Source organism: Meriones unguiculatus, chromosome 8 (assembly GCF_030254825.1).
Source record: "Meriones unguiculatus strain TT.TT164.6M chromosome 8, Bangor_MerUng_6.1, whole genome shotgun sequence".
Lineage (NCBI taxonomy): Eukaryota > Metazoa > Chordata > Mammalia > Rodentia > Muridae > Meriones > Meriones unguiculatus.
The window spans coordinates 107591007-107605761 of record NC_083356.1 but is presented as its reverse complement, the minus strand read 5'-3'; the positions used below and the strand labels follow the sequence as shown (position 1 = coordinate 107605761).

Sequence of the window (14755 nt, the reverse complement as noted above, 5' to 3'; positions counted from 1 at the left end):
CAGAAGGGACTGGTCACACCATGGACCTGTGTGCCATTCTTGCATCTGCTTTGTCTGGGAATTCCCCTAAGCTAACACCTAAGAGCCCAGACTTGAGCCATGTTTTCAAAATATACATTTCTAACTTTGATCATGGAACCAGGGCTTTTGATTTGAGCAAATTAAGCCAAGAATGTGCATTAGTTATAGCAGAAGGAAGTGTGAGAAAGACTGTCAGAAGAGCTGATTATTGTGGGTTCATTTTGCACCCTGATAATGGTCAAAGTTCTCAAGTCAGCCCCGTGATCGATCCCGCTGCTTTCAAAGGCTGTGCTAGAGGATGTTGTCATCTCCATCTGCAGGTAACTGCTTACTTAAAATACTTTGGTGATCTTTGAGAGGAGACAGACCTGCCCATCCAAGAAATATTGTTGCAGTTATGCTAGGGTTTGTGGTGAGAAGCTGCTGTAGGACTCATTGGAAGTTTGACATGTACACTTGCTCGGGCTGGGTGAAGGATGATATATTAGTTGCTTTTCTCATCACTGTGACAAAATATCCGACAAAAACTACTGAAGAAGGTGGGCGTTTTAATTGCTTTTAAACTGCTGCGATGAAGCTCTATGACAAAGGCAACTTAGGAAAGAAAACATTTAGTCAGGAGCTTGCTTACACAGGATGAGTCCATGGCCATCATGGTGGGGAGCGTGGCAGCAGCCAGGCAGTCATGGCACAGGAGAAGTGCCTTGAGGGCTCACATATAATTTATAAGCAGGAGGGGGTAACTAGGGATGGGCTTCCAGAAACTCAAAGCCTCACATCCCAATTCTTTCGAAACAGTTCCACCAATTTTGAACCAAGTGTTCAGATGTATGAGGCTGTGGAGGACATTCTCATTCAAACCACTATGAGTTTGAATGGGTTATTTTGGCTTTACAGTTTGGGGAAATGCAGTTTCTTAATGGCAGGAAAAGCATGAGAAGATTGGAATTCATTGTGTCCACATTTGTAAGGGAGCAGGAAGAAAGACATAGTGGTATCCAGCTTGCACTCAGGTTAGGTCTTCCCTCTGCTGCTAAACCTCTCAGGAAGTAGTATCACAGACTTACCATGAGGTGTGTTTCCTAAATCCAGAGACACTGACATTGAGGACTATGATAGATGACGAAGTCACAATTATGGGAACAGGACTAGGACCGGACATGCAGAACTCATTGCCTAAATGCCATGTTGGTCATGCTTGACACTACTTAGCTGTTGCAGAGTGGATGTGGGTGCTTGCTCCTCTAAACCATCTCTAATCAGACCCCCTCATTATCATTATGCTCTGAGCATTTATTGTGCTGACTTCACTATAGAAATGAAAATACTGAACTTGGAAAACTGAACCAACTTCTGTAGGGCCAGGTTATTAGATCTTGCAAGACATACTTTTTGCTCTCCTCTGACTTCCCTTAGAACCATGCTAAGGATTCTGAAGAGAGACTAGGAGAAAGACAGAAGAGTCACTGCTGCAAAGAGGCATGCTGTTTCCTACAGCATTCCATACAGGAATCTGCATACAGTTGACCATCCTGTCACTCTTGCACAGATGGCTTAGAAGCAGAGTTTCAAAGCCACAAATTTGGCATTTCTAAGTTACTGTGAATACCCAAGCGCTGACCAGTTCATAACTAGTACATCCTAAACTTTGCCTGGATTGAGCCAGATAGCTCTACTGTCGGCTTTTGGCTCTGCTCCTGTCAGAACTCTGTGCACCAATTTAAGTGCCTTTGGCCCAGAGAGATTTTGTTGCTGATCTTAATTTGCTTGTTTCCATCTAGCCACATGTATACCTAGGAATGCGATACAGTATAATTACATTTCATACAGTGCTGTGCAGCAGGAAAGGGGTAGTGTTGCTCCCATTCAATCAATTCAATTTCAACAATACTTACTGAGAATTTAACTACATGGCAGGTCCTGCTGTTCACACTGGGGGAGTTAGCACATGACATAAAGCTCTCCTCTGACCCTGCTCTTAATCGAGTATGTTTATTGAGAAGGCTCAGAACCGATTCCAAATGGACTTATCCCTCCATCTTTCTCGTGGACATTCATCCATTTGCCTTTTTAAATCAGATACTTCCCTTGGATTAAATCAAAGTTGACAGTGAGTCAATGATTATTTCATTTTGTTAGAAACTGATAGAGAGGGGCTCTGCCATTGAATTAACCACTTGTGTAGGGCTCCTCTTGGCTGTGCTGTGGAAACCCTTTCCTTGCCTCGTCCCAGGGCACCAGTCCTTAGTGCCTTCTTGAAAGCACAGATAGGAGTTTACTGTTAGTGCACCACCTGCAGGGGGCCAGCATATAACCAGCTCTGTGGAGTGAGAACACTTACACATCCCATCTGGCCTTTTTGATGAGATTGTTCCTTGAGCCAGAAGTTCGAGAAATCTAAGCCGATGATAACAGGAAAGCACTAGAGATTAACAGCCTAGATATAAGGACCACTCACTCATGGACACATTGTGAAAGAAAGAGACAAACCTTCATCAGCAATCCTTATGTAAGAATACATTACCCCTAGTTCTTGGGCCCTACCCTTGTCATGTGATTACACCCATGAGAGATGCTGCTCAAGATTTTCCAACATGTTTCCAAAAACCATGTTTGATTGCTTTAAAACACAGTATTGGTTATTTTTCATGTCATGCTGATCAGAGAAATTGACAGGAAACAAGTGAGAAATGATTTATTTCAGTTCATAGTTTCATAGAGTTTTAGCCCATGAGCCAAGAAGCAGAAATGGAGGCAGGTGTCTTTCTCCTGAAGTCTCTGCCCCTCTGTGGCTCAACAAAGGCCACTTTCTTCCTGTGTCCTCCTGTCTTCTAGGGCACACATAAGTCTGTGTTCTTAATCTCCTGTTTTCATAAGAAAGTTTGTGATTAGAGGGTACCCTGAAATCTCATTTAAATTGTACCTCGTTAAAGACTCTGCTCCCCAGGGCAGCATCCTTCTGAAGTACCAACAATTAGACTTGTATGTACAGATGAGGAGCCAATTTCATCCTAGACCAGATAAAGACGGAAAGGTGCTGTAAGAGGGCTGCATGTTCAGGAGTATATTTCAGTAACAAGAAGGGTATGCAACCCTAACTGAGAATCAGTTAGGCTTGCAAAGGGCATCCCACAGCACAGAGTGACTGAAGCTCTCTCTGTTTTCTCTTCTCTCACGAGTATAAAAGTCTATGGACTTTCAGAGAAAATAAGTTATGCAAAACTTGCCTGGACAGGTTTTTGTCCTCCTTTGACCCTGCAACCTATAAGCATCACTCTTCTCACATCCTCTCCTTTCTGAGATGTGGTGAATTCAGAGAGCCTCCCAGGCTCTTCTGGAGGGGCAGAGCAGGACCATCTCACTCCCACTAGTGACAATCATCATGAAGTCACATAATCCCTAGGGAAAACCACATTTTACTGTTTGTTTGCTGTTTTTGTCCATTGGTTCTGATAGAATGTTTGCAGTTTGGGTTTTGTTTTGATATTACTCTGAACTAAAGGCTGCCCTAACCCAGCCTTCAGACAGGTATGGGTCCGGATGCTCTCTGAGCACACTCCGTCCTGGTATGTGACAGCAACTTAGTATATTCCCAGAGGCACCATGTTTATTCCATGCAGCTGGGCAAATAGCTGTTGCTGTTACAGTTTTACTAAAAGTTCAAATGAAGGCTTCACATCAGCTTTGTCAAACAGTCACGCATACAGACTGTGAGTGTGCTTATTACAGGCCATTTTCCTGTGACGCATCGAAAGGAAAAATGCTTGTTTCCAGTTGTTTTATGATACGACCTGTGGGAAAGCAAGGTGTGGCTTTGCCTTACTAATTATTCCTTCATAAGGTTTTCCTTTATTGGGTTACATTAGTCTAACTTAAAAGTGGCCGTGCTCCTTTTATGCTTGCTAGTTTTCTCTATAGCTTCCCTTTGATTTTATTTTTTCAGCACACAAGATAATGATGAAATTATTAGAATAAGAAAGTTAATGCAGATTTCTTGTTCCTCTGGTTGACTAAATTTGAAGGAATTTATTATCCATTCATTTCATATACTCTTGTGGCTTTACAAAAATTCCCTGGGATACATTTTTGTTCTTAGTGTTTGGGGGAGGGTCTCATGGTGTAGTTCAGGCTGGCCTTAAACTCATGATCTTTCTTAGAATCCCGCATGCCAGGGTTATAGGCAGAGGCAAGCATGAGTGGTAGTACTACTTAAAAACTCTGAAGTGCAAAATGATCTCCCCTCTGTTCGGATGCAGGAGGTTTTGGAATTCAGTTGAGGACATTGTCCAGGCGGACGCACACTGCGCCTATTTGGAAGTTTAGACATTCTCCAACCCTGATATTTCTCCATGTGGCACTTGATAAACATGTATCTGGGCCCCCAGGAAGACAGGTTGGAATAGGCTGTCTTTTTTTTTTTCTGTGCTCTACAGGCTTTCTCTGATAAAGGTAAATCATCAGGAAACAGCATACCTTGGCTGTATTATTTCAGCTTCTAGCAGAAATGCCATCACTCAAGTAAGATTTAATACTGTGCCTGCAGCATGTAGAAGGAAAAATGTGCATCTTTTGCTCCATGTAGTTAAAGACATTTATATGAAAAAAGTGTCTGCTTTTTACAAAATGGAGTTGAAGACATTGTTAGGTGCTCCTTATGAAAGATTCCATAAAAATCTTCTCCTTGAAATAAAAACCAAGGGAAGGAAATCTACCTTGCATGTTTCTTGTTGGCAAAGTAAGAACTGAACTCTGTAGGTTTCTCTTTGCCTGTGTTAACAACGGGACAGACAGATAGGAATGACTTCAGCACTCAGCTGGCAAGTAGATGATAACATCACTTTCTTCCCTTTCCCCCTTGTTTTCTAAATTAATTAATTCATCTATTTATTTGCTGTACTGATCTGAGTTGTGGCTCAAACTCAGATCCTTGTGCCACCGCAGGCAAACACTCTGCTACTGATCCTGCCCTCAGCTTCTATATGTTTACAAACTAAATGTGAGTTATATGTTTTGTTTACTTTGAAAATGAGCAACATTGATTTTGTAAGAATTAACTGAAGTACAAACACAGAAAATGGTATTTATTTGTGCTAACTAGAGTTTGTGATGGTTTGTGCCTTAAATAAGTAAACTTAAAAAAAAAAAACAAAAAAACAGTCCTGGAATTCCCCACTGCTGTCCTAGCTCCTCTCCCAACAACCCACCTTTTGCTTAATTTTTGCAACAATAATAATTGCAAGTCTGTGTAATTACTCCTACTATGATACTAAGTCTCAGTTCCAAATGGGCATCATTAAGTAACTGTGGCTTAGAGGTGCCTTTCCATTTTTATAGTGAAGAGCTTAGCCTGTTGGCTCGGAAGCCCAAGGCACTGAAGAGAGACATGTACAACCCAACAGTGATGGCTGGTTTGTCTGAATTACACCTGATGTATCCTATAGTGATGATGATCCGAGTTGTTCTCTGCAGCCCTCAGCTGATTTCCAGAAGGGCATCTACAGAGCTCCCTACCTAGTAAACACACTAAATATTTCTTCCTACAGTAAAAGTAAGTTTACTCATTGACCAGACTACAGTGTTTGCTCTGCCAGCTGGACAGCAGTCAGCTTTCCTGAGGTCACTCTTTTTCCATTTCAAACTGAGAGTAGAGGTAAGTTTAGTGCACATATTCACGTGCTGAAAGGACTACTTACCTCAGTGAAAACAGAATTTCATAATCTTGACAGGAAGAAGTATTTACACAATAATCTGGTCTCTTGTGATTTATCATAGCTGGGACATAACTCAATTGATTTTGTGCTGTGTAGGTGAAACTTTATTAAAATTTTATGTATTCTGCTGTGAAGTGAAGGGCAGAATGTTGCCACTTTGAAATTCTGGCTGGTAGGTAAGCAAGTGCTTGTTTTACTTCTCTTTATGCCTTTCTCTATATTGAATTTTTTTTTCATAATTTCAGAATCTCTTATACAATAGAGAAAGCAGAGCTGAGGTTGAGGGTGGGAGAGATGAAGTAGCTGTGTTCTCAGTCTCATGACTCCCGGGACAGAAAAGAAGAGACCACCCTACCTTGGTTTGCATTACTTCAGCATGAAAACTACTTCTGTAGGCGATCAGTTATGAATGTGACGGTTGCTAGGTGTTGGCCTTGTAAGGCCTACCTAAAGTTTCTATATGTGAAGCTCTCCCGGGGCAAACGTTTGGGGACACTGCTGAGAGGTACAGCAAGCGCTCCCAACCTCACTTTTGTTATGGCATCTCACTGCGTGTAATAATTCTTATCTGGGTGTGGGGATGTGGTTGGGAAAACAGTCTCTGTTGGAGATTGCAGCTCTCAGCTAGCTCGGCCCGCACTCTGAGAAGCAGCCATGCAGAACAAAGAGCAGTGTTCTAGAAGCCTCGGCTCCCAGGCTTGAGTGCCATGTCTGCATTAATGGCTCCCAGCATGGGCCTGACACCTAGTAGGTGATCAATAAGGATTTATGGCGTATTGAGTGAATTAACCAGCTGTGTAATCTTAGGCAAGCCACTTCATCTCCTTGCTTCAGTTGTTTCACCAGAGGAAAGAGGGGACTGGATTAGGTGCCCTCTCGGGCCCCCTTTGGTTGTAAAATTATATGATTCTGTGATTGGCCCTTTACCTGAGAGGAAGATGAATTTGGCAGGTGTTTGAAAGATGGACGGCAGTGAGAGTGAGGAGCGGGAAGTGTGCTGTCCTCTGAACTGCTGGGTGTCCTTCCTCTCCAGCTGTTTTCTAGCACTAGCACTGGCATCCCAGCATAGGATGGGAACGATTAGGGCTCAGAGAGACCAAGCAGGGCAACAGCGGTTTCCTTGAAGGGGCAGGTGCTGGGTCTACCAAAGTGTTGCTGAGGGTTTCAGGAACTGAGGGAGACAGGAGATGTACAGGTGCGCCAGACAAGAAGCAGCAGAGCCAAGGGGGGAAGATAGGCAAGATCTAGGCTTGCTAGTTTGTTGGTGGTTTTGCTTCTGTGATCACCACCAAAGGAAACCCTAAGAAGAAATAGGTTATTTTGGCTTCTGTTTCGAGAGAGAGTCTATAATGGTGGGGCTTGGGGGCACAACAGCACGTAACCAAAGCAGAGAGTTGAGCGAAAGCATTTTCAACCACAGATGCAAACCAGAGAGAGCAAACTGGAAGTAGGGGAGTCCATAGACCATCAAAGCCCGCTTGAGGTGACATTCTTCCGCCAGCAAGGCTCCACCTCCTAAAGCTTCCTCGACCTTCCCAAACAATGCCAGCATCTGGAGACCAAGTGTTCCGACTATGTGAACCTATGGAAGACATTCCTCATTCAAACCATCACAAGAGCCCAAGGCATAAGGACTTTGAATTTTGACCAAATCAACTCCCCTCAGTCCCCGCCTCCTAATGCTTCTGTTCTGTGGAATATGTTTCCTTATGTAGCTTGTCGGGGGACTGATTCTTATCACAGCAACTAGAAATTACCTCTGCCTTTCCACAGGTCATAGAAGGCCGGAGAAATGGTTTGTGGATTTGAATCCGTACTCCTGTCTTCACAGCTTCCACTGTCCAATCCCTTTCTACTAGCTGCCTCCTAGAGTGGAGGAGAAAAGAGATGCCAGCTCCAAAGGAGCTTAGTCTGTGTCTTCTCCTCAGGTCATAGAGACAGCCTTAAATCAGTACAATGTAAAACAAGAAGCAGGCTTAACTAAAAATAAACCTCCTCTTGAGCAATGCAGAGGTTCTCATCCATCCCAGAACTTGTCTGTAGAGTCCACAGGCACCATACTTTTCTTTTTCCTTAGAATTTTAGGCAAAAGTAGGGAAAAGAATAGAGCAGTTTCTGCCTTTTCAGCTTCCAGCTGCTTAGAGGAAGAACTTGTGTGTCCCTTGGCTTCTTCCAGCCTTTCAGGACTTCTGGTGGCTGCACTGACCCCAGAGCTGTTGAACATTGCTGCGCTAGGGGTACGTGAAATACCAACGGCAGGTGCTCTTTCCAGCGCCCTTGCACAAATGAATGCCTTTGGAGTGATACTGTTAGTCCCATCAGGTCCCTGGGCTTTGTCAGCCCCCATGCCTACATCAGCACCCGCTGAGAGACATAAGCAGGAAGGTGGAGAATCCAGGCGGTCCTGGGCTGCACTCTGGCTTTGGAGCCCTTCGGGAACAGTGACTGTCAGCTAGCCCTGGTAGGACACATTAAGAGGCCCAGTGACTGCTATGTCCTGGGAGATCGCTCTGTCCCCCGTCTGGCCTGTTGCTCCCAGCCCACCAGGAAGTTACCTGCTTTCTGGTGGGTTCCTTGCCACCGCAGCTGTCTCCTTGGAGTATTTTTCACTGTGTCACTTGGAAATGAACTGACAGCGTAAGAAGAAAGCTTAACACATTCCAGTCTAGACCAATTTGGGCAGAAAATGAAACAAAACAGTACCCCCACATCCCAAATAACACACTAGTCAAAGACAAGTACAGAAAGTTTGAAACCACTTGAAGTTTTATAGGTTGTATTTTCTTTTTGATGAAATTTTTGGACTTATTTTTCTATCCCATGATTAATTTTTCCAATGCTTACAGCCTGAGAGTCAGTGTATTATTTATGACCTTTTTTTTTGTAGATTCTTAAAAATAACATCAAAGTCTTACCATTTCAGAAAACTTTGTGCCCTTCTGCTGCCCACAGTTCCTGTGTTATTATCAACAGGTGTTCTGTTTTATACTCAAAGTCACTAGCGAGTGTTCATCAGCTTCTTCTGATCTCTGTGCCTCGCATCGACTCTTTCAAGTTACTCATCAACAGTTGGAACTCTGGGATTTCCTGGGTAGTGTCAAATTTCAATTGTCTCTGGAAAGTTTGAACAACTACGGTTTTCCCAAATTCTTGCCTGTCTGTCACCAGCAGGTGGCAAGCGCTGACTGGTTGCCCCCTTGCTGTGGGATATCGGCTTTCTCCTTCTGGTTCAATCCCCATATCTCCTAGTTCTGTAATACAACCCCCACATTATTCTTTGAATATTCTTGCAACTATGCATACAAATTGCCAGTGACAGTGAAAATTGGTACAACTGAAATGAAGAGGAATTTGGCAGCACCTATCAAATTACCCACGGGACCAAGTAGCTGACTATTAGAAACGTATTTTATTCTTACGTATTTGCAGAATGAGGTAAGAACAAGTTTATTCATTGACTCATTGTTTGTAATAGTGAAAGACTGGAAGCAGTCTCTTCACAAGATAGAAACAGCTTCAAAAAGGGTATAGCAATGGAATGGGGAAAATGTTGTTATAGGAAAGGGATGTGAACTTTTTTATTTTTTTCCAAGACAGGGTTTATCTTACTGTCCCGGACTTGCTTTGTAGACCAGGCTGGCCTTGAACTGGCAGAGATCCACCTGCCTCTGCCTCCCTGAGTGCTGGGATTACAGACTTGCTCTACCGCGCCCAGCCTTCTATTCAGAAATTTTAGGATACATTAATAATTTAGAACTAAAGCACCAAATAGTGGTTACAGTTATCTGCCACTGGATTAAGTGTGTGTGTGTGTGTGTGTGTGTGTGTGCATGTGTGTAAATTATCTCAGGAAGAAGATACTCAAAAAGCCTAAAGTGCCCATTGCCTCTGGGAGCTGACTAGATTTTTAGGTAAGAGGGGTAATAGATAAAACAGTCACAGGATATGCAATCATATGTATTTCTCATTTGCAAGAATAAATTTCTTCTAGAATGCTTTGGCATTTGCATTTCTGAGACAGAGGATGCCTACAATGAGCAGTAAGAAGTTCTGCTTTGCCAAACTTAATAGTTTTTATTTTGGGATTAAGGAGGTTTTTAACAAGAGTCAGCAGCAGCAGCCTAGGCCTAGAAACTGTTTCCACTGTAAAGCTGCATGCTCTATTTTTGGCCTTAAACCCATCTTCAGTTTCTTGGAAATCAGGAGTACCCTGTGCCATATCAATTAAAGTGAATGTACTTTGAATTAAAGGTGTAAGTATGAGCCTGAAAAGATTAATTCTTTATAAAAGGATGACCTTCAGCAGTTAGATCCAATTAGGCATTTTTCCAAGTATATATCTTCTTGATGGGACAAGTCCGCTACTTATAATCAATCACACTCATCTTTTCAAAGGTGAGACTTAGGTCCGGAGTCATAAAGAGTGACTCGCAGAGGCGAACTCCACAGCTCTCAGTGGGGATCATGATGGTTGGCTATTGCTTTTGTGATATTAATATTTTAAAAAAATTCATGAGGGCATCCTGGGTGCAGCTCATGCATACACTTCTTTTACAGTGGCCTGAATAGAAAAAAAAAAAACTAATTTAAACAAGACCAATTAAATGAGAAAGGAGCAATGACACCAATTAATACTGAACTAATAAGCGCCTTTGTTGTTTCTTCCTTGACTCATTTCATTATTAGATATCACACTAGTGAGTTTTTCTTAATGATCTTTTTTTTTTCTTACTAGATTAGTTTTAATTTCACTTTTGTTTATCTATAGCATCCACAGCGAAGATTATTAATGAGTTTTTGGTGATTGTTTTATATTAACGTGCAGAATGCCGAAGGATGTTGCTCTCTCTTAAAAGTGAAATGACTTGAGTCTTTCTGTGTCTGTCAGGTATTTCCTGTCTAGAAGTATAATTTCTATATTTAGGATAGAGTATTTGGCCTTACACTGCCATTCATTAAAGTCATAAACAAGGGAGACTTTGAATGCAGTCGTACAAATGGGAAGGGGTAGTGGTAGTTGGGAAGCATATAAAGGAACAAGCAGAAATGTTTTGCACATCTCAACAGCTGACTGTTGGAACCAAATGGAAAAATATCCAGCTACCATGAACATAAACGTCTGAAGATACTCAACTCTCTTACATAATGTAATATTTCCATATGACATCTTTTAACATAGTTTAAAAGAAATTTTTAGTGACTAATACAACATAAAAGACTCCCTCTAGAGTTTATGAGGGCAAAACTATAATATTAAGAAATCAATTACTTCTTCACTCGTTCTTTTATATGTACATTATTAGTGAGGTTTTTTTTTTCCTTATAGGACATGCAATATTGCAACAAATCAACTATAAATATTCGGCCTTGTGAAACTGTTCAGTCTGTTCATGTGTTTGTTTTTCTGTTGTAAGGAACAATTACTTTTACTTTTGTACTGGAAAAAACTACGACCACACACATATTAGGTAATACTCTGTTGTAGAGTAAATCCTCAATCAGAAAGTACTTATTTATGAAATATTTGAAATAAAATTAGGAAGACTAATTGTTTTTCTTTCAAGTAAATTGATGAGTATGTGCATTTTATTGGGTCTGAGTTCTGAAATTATAAACTAGTTCTAAAATGGTTTCAGAACAGTCCACATTTATCTCCAATTTATTCTATATTTTATGTAGGTATGTACATACATACATACATCCACATACATATGTACTTTTTAGGGTGATAATCCACATTCTTCAGTAGTCAGATTGCGAGAGAGCCCTACTAGAAGCACAGCTTTAAGACTTCAGCCCTCAGAGGGTTAGTGGCAAAGTCGAGATGGTGAATGAAACCTGAGGGCAAATGCAGGTTTCTGGGCTCAGGACCCAACATCTGGACTTGAGTTCTTGCCCTCTTCTTTGGCCCTTGTCCTTATGGATAGGTATTAAATGTGGCTTACTTTTTCTAGGCAGTAAGAAGGGCTTTCTCTAAGTGGGTACTGGGTCCTTTCTGGCTTCTTGACCTCCTTGTACTTAGGGTGGTTAGAGTTGATAGTCTAAAAAGCATGGGAATGGTTATGGAGACTGACTGCATTTGGAACTCTCACGCTTTGTACAGAGTCCACAGAGACCAGAAGATATCACACAGAGTTGAGAACTAAACCTGGCGTATTCGATAGATCTCCTTAGTCATGCATGGCAGGAAGAGGAGCATGTCCAGGAGCATGCATTGGGAGATCTCTGCTTCTCTCTGACTCATTTTAACCCCTGACCCAGGCAATACCATCCTGTATCCTAAGCTGGTTACTTAGGGTGTTCTTACTGACTTTATTTTAGTATGTATAATTACTTTTAATTGATTACAGCTCACATTATCATTACTTAAATGAGAAAATTGTCTTAGATTTTCTGAGTGTCATTTAGTTTGTACTGAATACATATTTATGTGTGCATTTTACAGTTTTCTGTATCTTATATAGTTTATTATCCAATGGAAATTTTGCAACATTCAGAGATCCCTGAATTTAGAAAAGACTTTTAACAATAAGTCACCTTATTGTTTTTCACGTGATTTAATATATAATGCCTGTCTTGAACTTATTACAAGTGTCTGTTGTTCCTGATACTTCAAGATTCTGTTACTAAACTCATACTGTCCAGGGAAATATGAAAACTGTTTAAGATAACACTTAGACTAAACGCTTCTAAAACTGTATATTCTGGAATAAGACTCAAGTTTATTGAGTTAGTGTGGGTTTTATGAAATGAACATCTTGTTTTGGGAATTTTATGTTATCGGCATGTTCATTAAGGTAAATTTCATCAAATATATCTATTCAGCTATTGTTATTATAACTATATATTCCACTTGAGAAAAGATTTGGAGGTAACCTAAAACTGGAAAATGCTGTCTTTACATTATAAAAATTGAGAGTAATTTGGTTTGATTAAACTCTGCCTCATTAGATTTTAATGTGCTTTATGTTATGTGTTTCAGAAACTCCAGAAAGGAACTTAATGACATACGATTTGAGTTTACTCCAGGAAGAGGCAAGTTTTAATTGAAATTATTATTTTGGTGGAACAAGAAACAAATGAGAAATTGATTATAAGCGTATGGTTATAATTTGCTATTCAAAAATGTTTTGTCTACAAACAAACAAAGGGAGAAAGAGCTTGCTTGCTGGAAGGATTCTAAACCAGTACTCACTACATGAATCCCAGAGACACGTGTGGCAGGGTGTACATACACATGTAAATTAGATGTATTAGCTTAACCATGAAAATGCACGCTAATAATGCAGCTTTTAGTGGAAATGACAGTAAGCATGGTGTTGCTCCATGGAGTAACAAACTCTGCCTCTCTTATGGCCTCCATGTCATTTGAATATCTCAACTATGTTACTTCAGCTGCTTAATGGATGGACTGCTCGTTCATACATCTCCTGGGTGCCAGAAGACAGAACCATGTATTGTTTTTTATTATTATTACTGTTATTATCTTTTGTGACAGGCATAGAGTCTGACATGCAGGAGAATATCAGGAGACCTTGGTTAATAGATACGTAACACAAGGAAAGAAAAAAAAAAAAAACAAAAAAACCTTGGTTCATGTCATTTACCATATGACCACAATAGTCCAGAGAGACTGAAAACCAGGTGCTAATACATGCCAAATTTGTAACCGTTTTCAGTGACCTGTGGTTTCTCATTTTTATGTACATGCAAAGAGCCCCCTCAAGGTAGGCCGTGAGTACCTTTGTGAAGTATAGTAGTCTCACTCATTCTGACTTGTTAGTGTCCCTAAGCTCATAGCCCAGTGCTCATTCTACATAAACTTCATCTCCATTAAGAGCATCGTATTTGCTAAACCTTCAGAAGCCCAACATACAAGGCTTGAGAGCCGGTCAGGCAGTATACCACCCTGGTTGCCTTACTGTTATCACCTGCTAGAAGATGCTGGCTAACTGCCTTGAGGAGCCAGAGTGAATGACAGGCACTTCAAGAAGTTGCTGTGTCCCATCCCTATACATTCATGAGAGGGTTTTGTTTTGCTTTGTTATTTTGGTACTGCCAATCAAATTATGCTCCTAGACTTTGAGCGGTCCCAGGTTTACCCTAGTTCTGATTGAATCTCTGTAAATGCAAAAGTTAGACGATTCCCTGGATATTTGAATTGGATAAAACTATGAAGTATCTTTTACAAAATAAATGCTCCTGAGCTTGCTAGCCAGGTTTTCTTTTTAAGTGTATCCATCTTTAACAGTTTGAGATTGTACGACACCAGTTGCAGTTACCAAAAAGCCATCTATTTTGTCATAGTATAAACATATTGACCAGGCAATGTTGTGAATAAAATCTGGTAATTATATAATAGATGTTCTGAGGACAAGAAAGAGCAGATTCTCATTTTAAGGTTCCTTCTTTTCATCTGGTCATTTAAAATTGACTGCAGCCATAAAAATCAATTTTAATTTTAAGAACTAACAAAGAATGAATTCCCAGCTTGGAGATTTGTGTGGATAAGATGGTCCTACCATCAGTAGTCCATTTGCACTGCCTTTGGCAGACTTGTTTGCCAGGGACTGATGAATAGCCTCTTACTTCTGTTGCCCAGGTAGAAACCATAGCCTTAGCTTAGCAGGTAATTGTGTCACTTCCTGGACAGCGAGCACAGGCCTCTTCATACTGGATGCACTGTGTGTAACTCCTGGTGCTACATGTTCTTCAGGCATTGTCTGTGATATATCTGTGCATGTACAGCTCATGTGCACTACATTTGTGCTACCTGTAAGCAAGCATAGTTGTTTATGGCATAAGCTGTGATGTGCACACAGAACATTCTCTGTTGTCTTTTGAGGAAACTGATTTATTATGTTGTATACTCTGGAAAGAAGATGTTGACATGTGATGTTTTAACCTGTTTCAGCATGACTTAAAGCAAAACTAAATTGCTAGTAAACTTGAAATAATCGTTTCTTATTTCTGGTTTAAACTACTACAGGTGACTTACTTACCTGTATAGAAAATGACCGCTT

The 14755-nt window shown here is 40.9% G+C and overlaps 1 protein-coding gene across 1 annotated transcript in view; it reads left to right on the top strand.

The window, feature by feature from the left end:
• Stk39 (serine/threonine kinase 39) overlaps positions 1-14755 on the top strand; it is a gene marked incomplete at its 5' end in the record, with an annotated part of 194716 nt that overhangs the window by 130619 nt on the left and 49342 nt on the right. Inside the window, 1 exon segment of the mRNA XM_060390333.1 lies at positions 12715-12767. Coding sequence (XP_060246316.1) covers positions 12715-12767 — 53 coding nt within the window.